A 14,605-nucleotide genomic window follows, 5' to 3' on the forward strand; every position below is an offset into this window, starting at 1 on the left:
ATGTTGGGTATGTCTCCATTTATTGCCGTTGAAAATGCATAGAAACCCTGAAGCCTTTTCAGAAGAGGAACTGAGCCCAATGAGCCCACGCAATACATGATCCCATCAAAGCAACAAAACAACACACACACACCCCTCTTCACCTCACTGTCAAGAGGAAAACAGCAGGTCTTTACCACACAGAACAGGACTTCAAACAAATACTCTGAACATTTTGCTCAGCAGAATTTCTTTCACTGAAAGTAACGTGGGACAACCTTCAAGGTTGATATAAAGGACCTGGTGTTTCAAAATGCACTCGTCACACCCTGCAGCCAAACATCCCAAACTTTGGATCTGGATTTTGAACTGAACACCTGTTCCCCCTGCCCTATAATGGGCTGAACCCAACCCTGGATGTGAATGGCACATCTACCCCCTGACCTCCTCCCCGCCCCCAATGGGCTGAACCAAAACACTGCAATCTGAATCACACGCCTATCCCCTTACCCCCCATAATGGGCTGCACCCAAACCCTGGATTCTGAACTGCATGCCTAGATCCCCTTTCCCCCACCCCCCACAATGGGCAGATCCAAATCCCAGGCTCTGAACATCCCCACTCACTTTGGAACTGGATCCAAACTCGGGGCCCATCACTAATGTATGGATTCTTACATTTAAGATGGTATTAAATCCCTTTGGCAGCCCTGTCATTGGGGAGCTCTGTGTTCTCCAGAGGTGCAATATTCATAGATTTTCAAAGACAGATGAACTAACTACAGCCAAGTCCCTCAAGGCCATTTCTATTCCTTGGCTGACAAGTCGGTTCTGAAAGCAGCAAGCTGAGGTATTGCAAACTGCAGCAACACTTGAACTAAAACAGCAAACGTTTACAAGGAACAGCAAAGTCTGGGAACAGGCTAACAACCTGGAGGGGTTGTATAGAAGAGAGCATTTGGCTATGGACAAACTCTGCTTTGATCAAGCAGACAGCACCATTTTACTCAGTCCAAGCTGGCACAGAGATCACATCCTAGAACAAAATAAAATGTGTCATTCCTTTTGGTAGATGATGTTCTACCCAATGACTCCTCCCCAAATTGCTTTACGTGAGCTCTCACTCCCTTTAAAGTCTTTCCCTCGAGGCAGCAGATCGTTTCATATAGACTACAGCATTGACGTCTGGTATTAAGTCAGTCAGGCTACTTCGAAATAAGGCAAGTGGGCGTCCTGGAAACAAAATAAATATGCAAGTTGAACAGAGAAGACGGTCATCTCGGTTCTTTAGGTTCCGAGAGAGATTTATAGCATTCCCTAAGCAAGTTCTTTTTGCACTAGGTATGTGCATTTGAAGCATCACTCCTACATTCCCTGTGCACCCAAGATCCTCACCAGTATCAATGAGAGTACTCAAGAAATGCAGGATCAGGCCCCATAGGCTTTTATGTCTCAATCTGTATTACTGAGTTACATTAACAAGGTACTGGCACGCACCTTCAGCTCCAGTTAATCTGAAAGCAAGATCTGGGCCCTCAGCAAGTCAGAAAATCAGGCCACAAGTAACATACTTGTTCTTTTTGGCCACTCAGAAACAAAGACTTGCTGAAAAATGTGAGGAAGAAACAGTTTAGGAGAATCAAGACTGACTACAGAAATGGCCCTGGTATCGGGTAGCCTGTTGCAGAAACAGAATGCAGCAATGCAGGCAGACGGTTCTATTCCATTCTGTATAGGTTTTTATACCATGCTCATCACCGTAGTAGCCAAGTTCCTTCTAATAGTGCATGATGCAGGTGACTAACATCTGTCACATTATAAAACCCAGAGGAGATGCATTATACAATACCCATGCATAATCCATTGATATTTTGAAACTGGCTCTGGGTGCAGAGGCCACATGTACTGTTTTGTCAGCACATGAATGCTCTCTTATATGATAAAGTTATCCAATGTACAATTTTCATAAAACTTGTACAGAAGGATTTGAATTTTTTTTTTTTTAAACAAAGAACCCCATAGGGCACCCATTTATCATGTCAACAGACAAGATATATGATCGTAAGCACCATCATAACAATGCTTGGTTAACGCTGATCTACCTTATTCAGTGTTCACATTATAAAGTAATAGTATAGACTGCTGCTGAAGTGTCAGTTAAATCAGGAGATTTATAGTATAATTCTAAAAGGCTGCAATCAGAGTTAATTATAGGGACGTTTGTGAAACTCATTGATCTGGGGCTTTAATTTGATAAAAAGATCAAAACTATTGTAAATTACAGTTCTTTTGAGTATAATGATAGTAGCCACCTACTTTTATAGATCTTCTTTCATCTCAAATGACCCAAAGGCTTTTTACAAATAGTACATACCACAGCAATTGACTCACCCTCCACTGAAATGCAGCTATCTCTGAGGTGGATCATAGCAACTATTTTAAAGCGCATACCAACACCATGCAAAACTTTAAGAGAGGCAGTGAAGAAATTTATCACATCCTGTTGTAGAATTCACAGAGGGAGACTGTAATTAATCAACTGTGGACATGGATACTAAAATCACCACTTCTCTTGCAAGAGCTATGGTATTTTTAATGACCACAAAAGGTAACTTCCTGTCTCAACAGTAAGATATTACTATCATCTTATATTTAGCTCCCATATCATGCTTTTCCTCTGTAAATCTCTAAGAAGGGCAGTATCATTATCCCCATTTTATACAGATGGGGAAACTGAGGCACAGAGCGGGGAAGTGATTTGCCCAAGGTCACTTATCAGGGTAGTGGCAGAGCTGAGAATAAACCCCAAATCTTCAGAGTCCCAGCTCATCGCTCTAGCCCCTAGGCTGTACTGCCTCCTCTTGATAATACGTCAAGATGGTAATTCCAAGATCACGGTGCCACCTAGCACCATGCTGGGGAATTAGTTCAATACTGACTTGGAAAACAGAGGGACCTACTGAAACAGCCACACCACTTCCTATGGTACTCTGGACTTTTCATAGCAGGGCAGCCTCTCATCTCAGTACTGAGCAGACCAGACACTGTACAGCTTGGGAAATCTAACCAGATCAGAAGCATGGTATGGCTTCTATTAAATCTACCAGGACAGCCACTTTATGCAATGGGACATGAAACCAGTTCCTAAATGGAATGTCATGCTTTTTTAAAAACCCAGGATCTAATTCTAAAGGAAACCTTCTTGACTTCCCTGCTGTGAACTTTCTGACACAGCTCCCAGCAGCTTACAACTAGCTCTGGCCATCTGTATTGAAAGATCATTATTGGGATTTTTAATGAAATAAAGTCATCATCTCACCTGTCCATGTTCTCTGTTGAGTGACAATAAAACTCTGGCACTGTGGTTGGGAGTTACAGATTGCTGCAGCTTCCTCTGCATTATGAACGGAGAGCAAACATCCCAGATGGCTATAGGAGGGCCAGCATTTATAGTCCTGCATTTCCATGGTTCGGAATCCCTTTAGGGAGATGTATTCTGGGAAACAGAATAAAAACTACTATATAGGAACATGGCCTTTGGAAACTTTTAATGTAATCCAAGAGGAAGATACCCTGTAGTGTGTTGTTAGTTACATCATAACATTAATACTTTGCACTTGAATGACATCTTTCATTCAAATAAGACAGAGAGAAGTGAAAATAGCCTGCTCAAACTGAGTCAGTGGAGGATCCAAACAGAGAACACAGACATTTTGCACATGCTCCGTTTACAAGCATGCAATTTCCAGACAGTAGATGAAAGTCTGGCACATTCCATGCATGTTGCAGTTCATGCCCATCCCAAGCCTGCATGGCAACACTTAGGAAAACTTGGGCCACAACACCTTTCGTGCTCAAAGCAGCAAGGAATGAGCCCTTTCACAGGGGAGAAGAATGCTTAGCCACTTTTCTCCACCAGGTAAAGAGTCCTTTCTTTTGTAGGGAAACACAAACCCAAACTATGATCCATGGTCCACCAATGACTCAAAGCAGGAGATAGGAGAAAAATGAAGTACCACAGGGCTACGTGGGTAAAGAGAGCGGTGGATCTCTCTTACCAGCTGGTCCACAGAAGTAAAGAGCTGGAGGGCCACTTAAGGTATTAACTGGACATATATTCACTTGAAACACAAACGGATGCACACACTGAAAGGATTGTGAGTAAAGTAAAGTTCTTAAAGCAGCACAACACGCAACACATAAGCCAGATTGCTTGTACTGTTATGTACAATCACATACAACTCCCATGAAGAAACAGCAAAGATGGCTCCAAAGAGAGAAAAACAAAGATACTAAGGCCAGATGTACACTAGAAACATTTGCTGCTACAGCAGCGTCAACTAGGGTGTGATTTTTGGTGATACTTTGTTTATTTTGGTGGTGCTTCTATTTTCAAAAGCCCCCGTGCAGATGCAGTAATATCAGCATAAAAATGCTTTTGCTGGTATAACTTATTTCACTTTTTTGCTGGTGTGAGTTGCATCGATACTAAGAGGGCTTGCCCGTATAGCTATACCTGTCTAATTTTACTGGTAAACCTTTTCTAGTGTAGACTAGGCCTAAGTGTGCCATATTCTGCTCTCACCTACACCACTGAGTTCATTGGGGTTGCATGGGTGTACCTGAGATCAGAATCTGTCCATCTTTGGAAGCTACAAAATCCTTACAGTCCGATCGCACCTGCAGTAATTAAACTATTATCTCAAGTCTCTGAAGTCCTGTACCTTTTAAAAGAGGAAGCCTTTTCTGTAGATATAGCCCAGACTTGTACAAATCTAAGACTTTTTCAAAAGCTCCTAGGGTTTCATTTATTCCATATCGTAAATCACCTACGTTAAAAAGGAAAAGATGACAGAAGTGACTCATCCGATGACATACCATTTAGAATGTCTTCTCGTAAAAGACAGTGGGTTCTAAATATTAGCTTGTACCTGTTGCGTTCAGAATATCACTCAGAAAGGGCCGCAAAGCAGAAGGTGCAGTGTGTGGCAAAAGATACATGAAAAAATACCTGCAAAAAAAAATCCCACAGGCTTGTTAGAAACAAGACGTCTCAATACATTAATAATTAGTGCTTTCTCCATTTCCACTTGACTTAGACTGTCAATGTCGGGGGGACTATTCTGTTCTGTTATGCTCACTACTGTGGTGTTTGAGCACCTTAACTGGCTTCTCACAGATCATGATGTCAACCTCTCTCAAAGCTTGGTCCCGGTGGCACAGAGTGCTGCTGAGTGCTTTATCCAGTCTAGTTTTAAAGGACTCGAGGAATGAAGCGTTCATTACATTCCCATGAGAGGCTCATATGTATATTGCCTGGGCCACTTTTCATGGCTTAAGCAGTGACTTTCCAGTCTACAACGGACATGTACGCTCTCTCACCTAGGGCAACCAGAAGGCCTTGTGCTAACAAGGCTTGGCAGCCAGTCCCTCCACAAAGGATGGATGGGTAATTATTGCAAGACTATAATTTTCTTTTAAGGTGAAATTTATCCTTGCACAGAGGGTCCCTCAATAATGGTGTCTCACTCTGAAGTCCCTGAATATTAATAATGAGCTCTCAAGACTTTCACCTCCATATCGGCAGTTCAAATCTAGCCCAAATCAATGGTGAGAAGAAGTCAATGTCTTTTGATGACTGATTGGTGACCTACGTGAAGTGACTGGATAGTCTGGGTTCAATTCTCAAGAGATGTCCATCTCCTATTACTTCTTCACTCCTTTGTTGCCCATCTCAGATTAGAGGCCATGAGTTAAAGGGACACGGAGACTAAACTATCCTGGTCTTATGCCAAGGCACTTTGGTGGGGGGAAGTTCACACTGCCACTGCCTCTGCTGTGGATAGTTAGAGGATTTCAGTATCCAAAGCTGTCATTGTGGCACCTCTAGGAAGCAATACATTCACTATAGAAATTGTTTTGGGCAGGCTTACAGGCGATCATAGAGGGGAGCAGTGCAGAAAGGGTGTCTGCACTAGGCAACGATTAAGTTATTTTCAATTCTCAGCTAACAAGGAAAATAATATTTGCTACAAAGAGATCCTTAACAAATCATTTGCATGCATATTCTATCTAGAATAAGTACAGGATACTACTTACTACATGGTACTGTGCAATTTATGATCAAATCTGCCAATTTTTTCTATATTATTGAACATACCGGTATGCATTAAAGAGATTCTTCTTTTCATTTAGTCCTTCACATTTCCCAGCTGCAGTACATTTGAGAACGAAGCTTTTTGCAGGGAAGTCTAGCGTGCAGTCATTATCTTTCTTGCATGACAGCTCCTCAGTGCTGGCATCATCCATGTCTGTCACTTTTAGGTTTCCATCCACCATAACGAACTGCCTTGGCTGGAAATCCAAGAGGACTATTGAACCCAGAGGGGAATGTGCCAGGTAAAACAGCAGTTTCACTAGACTCAGGCAAATCTGAGAGAGAGGAGATGAATATGCATCGGAAACATAGTCCAAAAAAAGCTATTAAACTGGAAGAACAAGGGGGAAGGCATTCAGTAAAATTAAAGACAAGAAATGTACAGTGCTTAAAAGGAAATTATGTGTATGTTACAAACTGTATTGTCAATATTGTCACAGGATTTTACTGTCATAAGTGGTTTAGCAATGTTTGTTAAATATGCCTACGCACAAGAAGAAATCTTTGCAGTCACACCACTAGGGTAAAAAGCTACAAGGGATACGTCAGCTTTCATGCTTCAGGCCACATGTCGATTGCCAACTGGGATCAGGAAGGTGTTTTCCACCATGGTTCAGCATTAAATAATTGGCTCCTGATCCTGCAAGTTGCTTCATGCACATAGACTCCTGCACCCACATGGAACCCCCTTCACTTCAGTGGGGGTCTGCATGGGCTTTAGATTTGTTCACTCAGAACAGCTTACAAGATCAGTGCCTAGTGTGGTGCCTCAGGGGATAAAAGCAGGCAGGGACCATCAGTACAGACTATTTCAATAATCAGGACACAGGAATAGATGATGTAATTATTTGTTCTGGAACAGCACTCCCTATGTAAAACTATTGTACTAAATGTCTTGTTCATTAAGGGTAGTTTACACTGCAGTTAAAAACCCATGGCTGGCCCATGCCAGCCGACTCCGGCTAAGAGGCTGTTTAATTGTGGCATATTTGTGTCCAGGCTCGGGCTCTAGGACCCTATGAGGTGGAAGGATCCCAAAGCTTCAGGCTGCAGCCAGAGCCTGAAAATCTACACTGCAATTAAACACAGGCCAGCCATGGGTGTCTAATTGCAGTGTAGACATACTCCAAGATGCTGAGTAGGCTCTTACTGCAATAATAGGTAACCCTATCACCATTTAAACCAGTGCCATGGATTTCTAAGTGTCCTCGGTCACGTCTACTGTTGGAGTCTGCAAAGGTGGGACTTTACAGTACAACTTTTTTGACCTGTAAACTATGGGGATATTTTTACATGACGGGTGTACTGAAGAGAGCATCCGTTCTGGAAACCCAGCCTTTCCTTCGGCTGTAGCCTGCCACGAAGCCCCTCTGTTGAGTTTTGGATGTCCTGGTCTGTTGCTGGCTATGACTGTGGTAATCATATTCAGCATTTTGTGGGTCACATGCTTCTGGGGGTTTTATGATGTGGGAGGTTTTTTAACCAAATAATTTCTCACTGATTGCATCTTCCTCCCTTCCAGGGAAGCAAATAAGCAGCAGCCACTACAGTAAGGCCTTGGCTGAGACCTCTCAGGGCACTACTGTAATACAAATAATAAAAAGAACTTCCACGTCAGAAGTAATTTATGCTAATGGAGCGGCTAAAGAGCTTCTGTGTTTAGCACTTCAGAGGCACAGCAGACATTAGGGACACTCACAAGACTGAGACAGCAATTTATTATTATTTGTGTGGCAGTAGCACTAAGAGTCTCCAAACAAGATCAGAACCCTACTGTGTTAAGCACTGGACAAACACACAGGAGAGACAGTCCCTATCCTGAAGAGCTTATAATCTAGATAACAGAAAACAGATAAGAGACAAGACAGAAGTGCAGAAAGGTAAAGTAACTTGCCCAAGGTCACACAGGAGATCACTCAGTGGAAGAGCCTGGACGAGAACAGTCCCTGTCCATTGCCCAAGCCACTGGAACATACTGCTGCTGCTGCAACAATGGGCCAGCTATACAAATCAATAGACCTCTATGCAAAGACGTGCAGCAGATATCCAGAACCAGAATCCAGCCTACCACAGAGCACTGAACACAACAATACCCCACAGCAGGATTCTTTAGACTTTTTATAATTTTAGGTCTGTTCTAACATTGCTTCAAAGGGGGGAATAAAGGAATAGCTAGTAATAGCCGAGCTCCTGCTCGCTGACTGGAGATATTATTTACTGTAATTTAAAAGGAGTGAAAACAAGCTTATTTAAAGAAGATTTGCAGGAGCAAACAGAGTGTCAGCATGATAAGCCCGTGTGCTCCAGCTCTCATCATGGGCTCTTTGCATTTACTCAGTTTGAGACCTAAAAGATACTGATAAAACTGCCTTTGTTTTGTTTTCTTACTTTAAATCTCTCCTCCCAGGGGGTCTGCAGAAGCTGAATCATCTCCAGAGGGGATCCCAGCTCCAGCATAGCTATGACCCTTATTTCGGGATCTAAGCTATTATCATAGCATTGACCATGCAACTGTAGAGAGAAAAGGAGTGACTGTCATATTGATGCATATGCAAGTACAAATGTCAAGAAGAAAAAAACCTGAATAAATATTGCCAGCTCAGCTTGGCTCTGGGGACTATGGATTCAAGCACAGGAAAAGGCATTCTCCTGTACTCTGTATTTAAAGAATGCAAACAGTGAGTAAATACAATCGCACCACAGAGAATACAATACAATTGCTCGGCGCTGATACCATCACATCGATGCACTATTTACTGCTGCCCCGACCACTAGCAGTTCTTCTGCTGAGTTAGAAAGTAGCAGGAAGCGCCTTGTGTGGTTTTTTCCCCCCAGCTAATGGGATCATTAGCGGTCATCAAGCCCAGAAAGAGACTCGGATCCGTTCCCAAGATGTGGATTTGAAGAACTCGCTTTCTACAACACACGTGGTTCGGGGCGCATCTTTGCAAGAGGTTTTTGTAGTAAACAGCCCGGGCCCGCACCCTAACTTTAACGCCATCCGTTTGGCGGGGTCTCCTTCGTTCCCCTGTCTCCGGGCACAGCAGGGAACATTGGCGAGGGCACCTGGCTAATGCGGGGCGCAGCTGCCCGTGTGCAATGGGTGTGAGCCAAGGAGGTCGGGCATTCGCCCTGCTACCGTACCCCCAAACGCCGCCATACACGGGGGCGGGGGGGCTGCCGCAGCATGGCCCGGAGAGCCCGCAGATCGCCGGCAGCGGGGGTCGGTAGCCGAGGGGCGCTGGAGAGGCGGCGGCAGCTCCAGTCCCCCCCACGCGTGGGCGAACGGGGCAGCCGCGCAGAGGTGTCGGTCCGTCCACCCGCCCCCCGCCCCTCTACCTGCCTTGACGACGCCGGGATGGTCCAGGCGCTGCAGCAGGGTCACCTCCTTGAGCAGCTTGTAGCCGGCCAGGCGGCGGCAGCCGGCGGGGTGCCCGTAGCGCTGCACGCAGCGGCTCACGTCGCGGCCCGCCCGGTGCACCGACTTGAGGGCGATGGCTCCGGCCCCCGGCAGGGCCGCCCGCAGCACCAGCTTGGTGAAGCCGGAGCCCACGACGCCCACCCCGCTTAAGCGGCTCAGGTCCTCGCAGCCCAGGCCGCCGCCCCGCGGCGCCCCGCCGGAGGTGGCCAGGCGCAGCAGGTCCCGCTGCCGCCGGCTCAGCTCCTCCAGCAGAGCCGGGGGAGGCCGCCGGGCGGGCCGGGGCCAGCCCCGCGGCCCGTCGCAGGGGCCAGCGCCCGGGAAGCTCTGGATGGCCAGGGCAAGCAGGGCGCTGGCGGCTAGCAGGGCGAGCAGCCCCCGCAGGGCGGGCCTTGTCCCCCCTCCGGCCCGGCCTGCCCGCATGCGGGACGGACTGAGCGCGGCCCCTCCGCCGGCCAGCGCTGCCCAGGGCGGCGTGTCAGCCAGTCCCAGCCGCAGCCAGCTGCGGCCAGCCCCGGCTCCCGCCCGCCCCGCCTCGGAATGGTTCCGCCTCGGCTCGCCCAAGGCGGGCCCCAGCTGAGCCCAGCCCGCCCCACGCAGCCTCCGGGCAGCCTGGCCTCTGCAGCCGCCTGTCACCCCGCAGGGGGTGGCTTGGGTGGGTGCCGTGCAGTGCAGTGCCGGGTCGGACAGACAGACGCCTCTCGCCGGCTGCCGGATCGCCCCCGCCGTTTGAAACTGACCCTTTCCGACCCAGCCGCACAAATGGACGTGGTCAGACTCAGGGGGTCACATCCGGCCCGGACCTCACTGCGCTTTCACCGCAGCTGCGTTTGGCCCATGAGCCTTCCACCCTGAAAGGCACCCGTGACAGGATGGTCCCTCCGCTTAGCTTGCTAGACTCGGAAGACCCCAGTTCAGTTGCTTGCTCCACCATCCTAGGCAAATCACTCAGGCCCAGATCCTCAGAGGTATTCAGGCACTTAACTCTGATTGAAATAGAGGGGAATTAGGTGCCTAAATATCTTTGAAAATCTGAGCCTGGGTCTCGCTGTAGGATAATAGCATTTCCTTACCTCCCAGGGTGCTGTGAGGATAAACATATTAAAGATTGTGGGGTGCTCAGCTGGTATGGTAACAGGGTACCAAGATTCTGAGCCAAATCAATCCCACTGCAGTTGAAGGAATTGCGCTATCAGTGACTTTGGCCTTCTGGCTTTAACTACACTGCTTTCCATAGTTCTTAGAGACAGCCTCAAGAAAACCTAGTGGCCATAGCACCTTGTGTTTTACACTCACTTTCACTGGACATAAATGCCTAGACAAGTCAGCATGCTGTGTTGGTCCCAGGATATTAGAGAGACAAGTGGCGGAGGTAATACCTTTTATTGGACGAACTTCTTGTTTCTCTCCCCAACGGAAATTGGTCCAATAAAGATATTACTTCAGCCACCTTGTCTCCCTAGACAAGTTAGTGGCAGTCAAGAACCTTAACTCTCAGGGCATCCCAAAGCTTCCCGGGCCTGTATGCCACTACTTGTTTGTTGCGATGGTGCCAGCCAGCTTACCTCATCATAGAGTGGTGTGAGAAAGCATCCTATCGTGGAGCAAGAAATAAGGAAACCATCCCGAGAAACCTTTGGGAGAGGATTGCAGAGTATCTCCATGAAAGTTTCATCGAGATCTCTAAGGAGGATAAAAGGGAGATTCCCTATTCACGTGAAGTGATCACCCAGCAAGTGAATGGGAGAACTGGGACCAGAACCCAGGAGTCCTGACTGAGCAGCACACGCGACTTTAGAGCTGCAGGATTATGGAGAGGAGAAGAGAGGACAGTGGCCCTAGGAGCAGGAGAGAGAAAAGCCACTGCAGATGGGTCAGGATGAGTCACTGCAGCAGCAGTTCCAGCACCAGAGAGAGGAGAGGGCACAGCAGTAGTGCTATGAAAAAGAACAGGAACAAAATTCAAGGAAGATGCCCCTTGAAGGAGGCACTCACAGACACAGCTCTGCTGTGACATGATCTGCCTAGTACCCTGAGGTGGAAGGGACAGACGCTGGTTAAATGGCAATTGGGGAAACCCTGTGGCCAATGCCAATGGAGCAGGAATCATGGGACCTTGATCTCCCCTGCTCCTCTCACGGGAAAGTGTTGGAGCCTTATTCATGACTGGGCCAGGAGGAGGAGGGCAAAGTATCTGTGTAAGGTAGAGATGGGTTATTACAAAGATACTGAAAGCCCACAGGAGCCAATGGCAGAGGTCTGTTTCAGGCTCAGGGGCACAGACTGTCTGGATGGAGACGGTGGATGCCCTCACCATGTTGATGAAGTCTACAGCAGCTGCTGAAGGGATGTCATGAATTGCTAAGGATGCCTCCATCCAAGAGGCTGACCAGATGGCAGGGTGAGAGTTGGGCATGCAACCCTCCAGTGCTTGAAGGGCTGAACAAGGGGGAAATGAGGGTCACAAGGGCCGATCCAGACAATGGGACCACTGTACAAACAAGCTCAAATACATTCCTATGTATATGTACACATGCCAATACAGCCACACACCCAGGCTCTCATGGACACATGGGAATGCTGCACAAGAGCTGGGCAGTATTTCTGCTACTGGGTGTCTCCCACTGCGGGTTATGGGCTCCCTCCTAAATCAGTGGTAGGGAGATGTCAATGCAAACTGGGCCAAATCCTTCAGCTCCTGCCTGTTCTTTGCAGGTTATTGAATAAATGGCCCAGCCAGCAACAGTTGATTCCTCCTGAGCCCTTCATGATGGATCTTGAAGGGGGTGAAATTAGGGGGCTGTGATTCCAGGGTAAGAAACTCAGTTCCTTGGAAATAACCTGGAATACAGGGCCCAGGGCCGTGTCTGGCTATGGTCTTTAGAGTTACAGTAAGAACAGTAATGAAATAATAAATATTAATAGTGTCCAACTGAGCCTACTGGGCATTGGAGCTGGTTGGGAGCAGGGACTAGGACTGTGAAATCAGCCAGAATGCAGCAATTTCCTTGGGCAGCAGCTCTTCAGAGCAATAGGACTGATCAATGGGTGTCATAGTACTGATGACCTCCTCTCTCCTGTCGGTTATCCAGGACCAGCCCCTCTGGGCCAGAGTGTGAGGCTGGGCCAAGACCAGGAGCTGCCAACAAACCCTTCCCCAGCTCTATCGCTATTGATACAGAGGGAGTGACAGAGCAGGGACCATCAGCAAAGCATACCACCTCCCACCAGGTGGGTGCAGAGAGCACTTGGAAGGGGTTGGTGGAGGTAACTGCTGTAAATGGGAGGGGCTTCCTGATCCCACCCTGAGCAAGAATCCATTGTCAGAGATGGACCCCAAGGAGTGGTTCTGGATTTAGATTACTGATGCCACATAGAGATGGAGCAGGTGGAGAAATCCACAAATAGATCCAGGTCCAGATTCAACATCTTGCCTAAATTTGGGATAGCTGGCGCCCAGGAGTGTGAGACAGGTAAGCAAGCTGAGGAAACCTAGAGTGAACACCAAGGACTCGGCTCCAGGGGGGAGCCGGGGTGCAAGCAAACCAAAGTATTTGGGTGGGCAGAATGAGCAGCTGAAATGCAGCAATGCCTTTGGGTAGGGGCAATTCTAAGAGGACTCTACCCTTATAAAGGCAGTACTGGGCTATCCCACTGGGGGAGGAAAGGTAGGGGAGCACCTGCATTCCCCTGCTGACTCTCCTGTCCCTGTTATCGGAATGGGGAAGGGATAGCCAATACTCCAGAGGAGTTTAGCATTCTTGTTCTGTTGTTTCTGTTCGCAGGTCTAACAGTTCACAAGCAGCCACAATCCACCCACAGAGAGAGAGGGGAAAGTGTGAGAGGAGTGAGCAAGCCGACCCTCAGGAAAGACCAGCACATTCCACTGTGTCCTCAGGGCAGTAAGTGGGTTTGCTGCCACGTAACAGAAAGAGAGGAGAATGTTCTGCTGTTCGCTCTCATGTTGTTCAGGCTGTGGGCTCTCCAGGGCAGGGATGTCTGGGATTTGTGTGGTGTAAGTGCAGAGCACGCTCAAGGCACTAGCCCCATGATTTACACTGACCTCTTCCTCCATCCTGCTGCTACGCTGCCTTCTGGGCTAGTGACACACAAACTCCATCCCTCCCACCTAGGTCATGGAGAGACTAGGCAGTTCTACAGTCCCCTCACTTATTCTTAACATCTGCAGCTTCGTATTAGGGCAAAGACTATAAACAAGTCTCATGTTTCAGGGCTTCAGCTGATCCCATGCAGGGGTCAGGAAGGATTCCTCCCGCCACCCCCCCTTGCACAATTGGTTAGGTGCAACTGGGCTTTTTCCCTTTCCTCTCAAACATCAGGCATTAACCACAGCTGAAGCCAGGACACCAACCATGCCAAGTACATACCTCCAGGGTTCAGGGCCCAAGCATAATTTTTTCAGGCCCAGTACAAACTTGTAACATGAACCCCTTCCCACACACATAATGGGGGTTGCAGTCTGGACCAGGCCACCCAGGGCCTCTGGGCCCCAGTAAAGCATACCCTTCCTTCCCCCCCCCCCCCCCCCAATATGTGGGGGCCCTGGGTGGGTTTGTACTTGGCATGGCTAAGCTGTGCTTTCGCTGCTGCTGCCCAGCTGCTAGTGCAGCAAGAGGAAGGCAGGGACTATTTGTCAGATAGTTTCCCCTGCACACAAGTGGGTGGGGTGGGAGGTGAGGGAGGGCCAGGCCCGAGAAGAGCCCTTGTTCTGCTGCTCTTACTGGCCAGAATAGCTGACTGGGTACATGGTGAAGAAGCTGCACCCCCAAAAAGTGAATTAGTTTGTTCCCCTGTCCCTGAGCAAGGAGGAACTGTGCCACAGTTCCTGTCCACAGCTCCTCTAGCCCCTGATAAACAATCACCCCGAGCTGTATGTGCCTGGGCTGCTCTGGGCCTCTACCCGCACTGCATTGCTTGGCACAGCCGGGGCAGGTGCACTCTCAGAGCCAACAGGAAAGGCCCCAGGGAGCAGCTTGCTCAAGGCCCTGCTCTTGATCCACCACGGCTTTTCCCAAAGGAAGATCCTCTGCA

The 14,605-nt window shown here is 48.1% G+C and overlaps 1 protein-coding gene across 1 annotated transcript; it reads right to left on the reverse strand.

Annotated features, from left to right (window-relative positions):
- Positions 1 to 139: 139 nt before the first annotated feature.
- Positions 140 to 10,094, reverse strand: LOC137157659 (extracellular tyrosine-protein kinase PKDCC-like). The gene is made up of 7 exons (XM_067555070.1): positions 9,479 to 10,094; positions 8,524 to 8,646; positions 6,139 to 6,410; positions 4,910 to 4,989; positions 4,703 to 4,807; positions 3,298 to 3,474; positions 140 to 1,211 (listed from the first exon to the last, which is right to left on the reverse strand). The coding sequence occupies exons 1-7, from the start codon at positions 9,974 to 9,976 to the stop codon at positions 1,108 to 1,110; spliced, it is 1,359 nt and encodes a 452-aa protein (XP_067411171.1). The 5' UTR covers positions 9,977 to 10,094; the 3' UTR covers positions 140 to 1,107.
- Between the last annotated feature and the right edge of the window lie 4,511 nt (positions 10,095 to 14,605).

The sequence above is a fragment of the Emydura macquarii genome, unplaced genomic scaffold (assembly GCF_026122565.2).
Source record: "Emydura macquarii macquarii isolate MOO-44397 ecotype Brisbane River unplaced genomic scaffold, CSIRO-AGI_Emac_v2 contig_1551, whole genome shotgun sequence".
NCBI classification, from domain to species: Eukaryota; Metazoa; Chordata; order Testudines; family Chelidae; genus Emydura; species Emydura macquarii.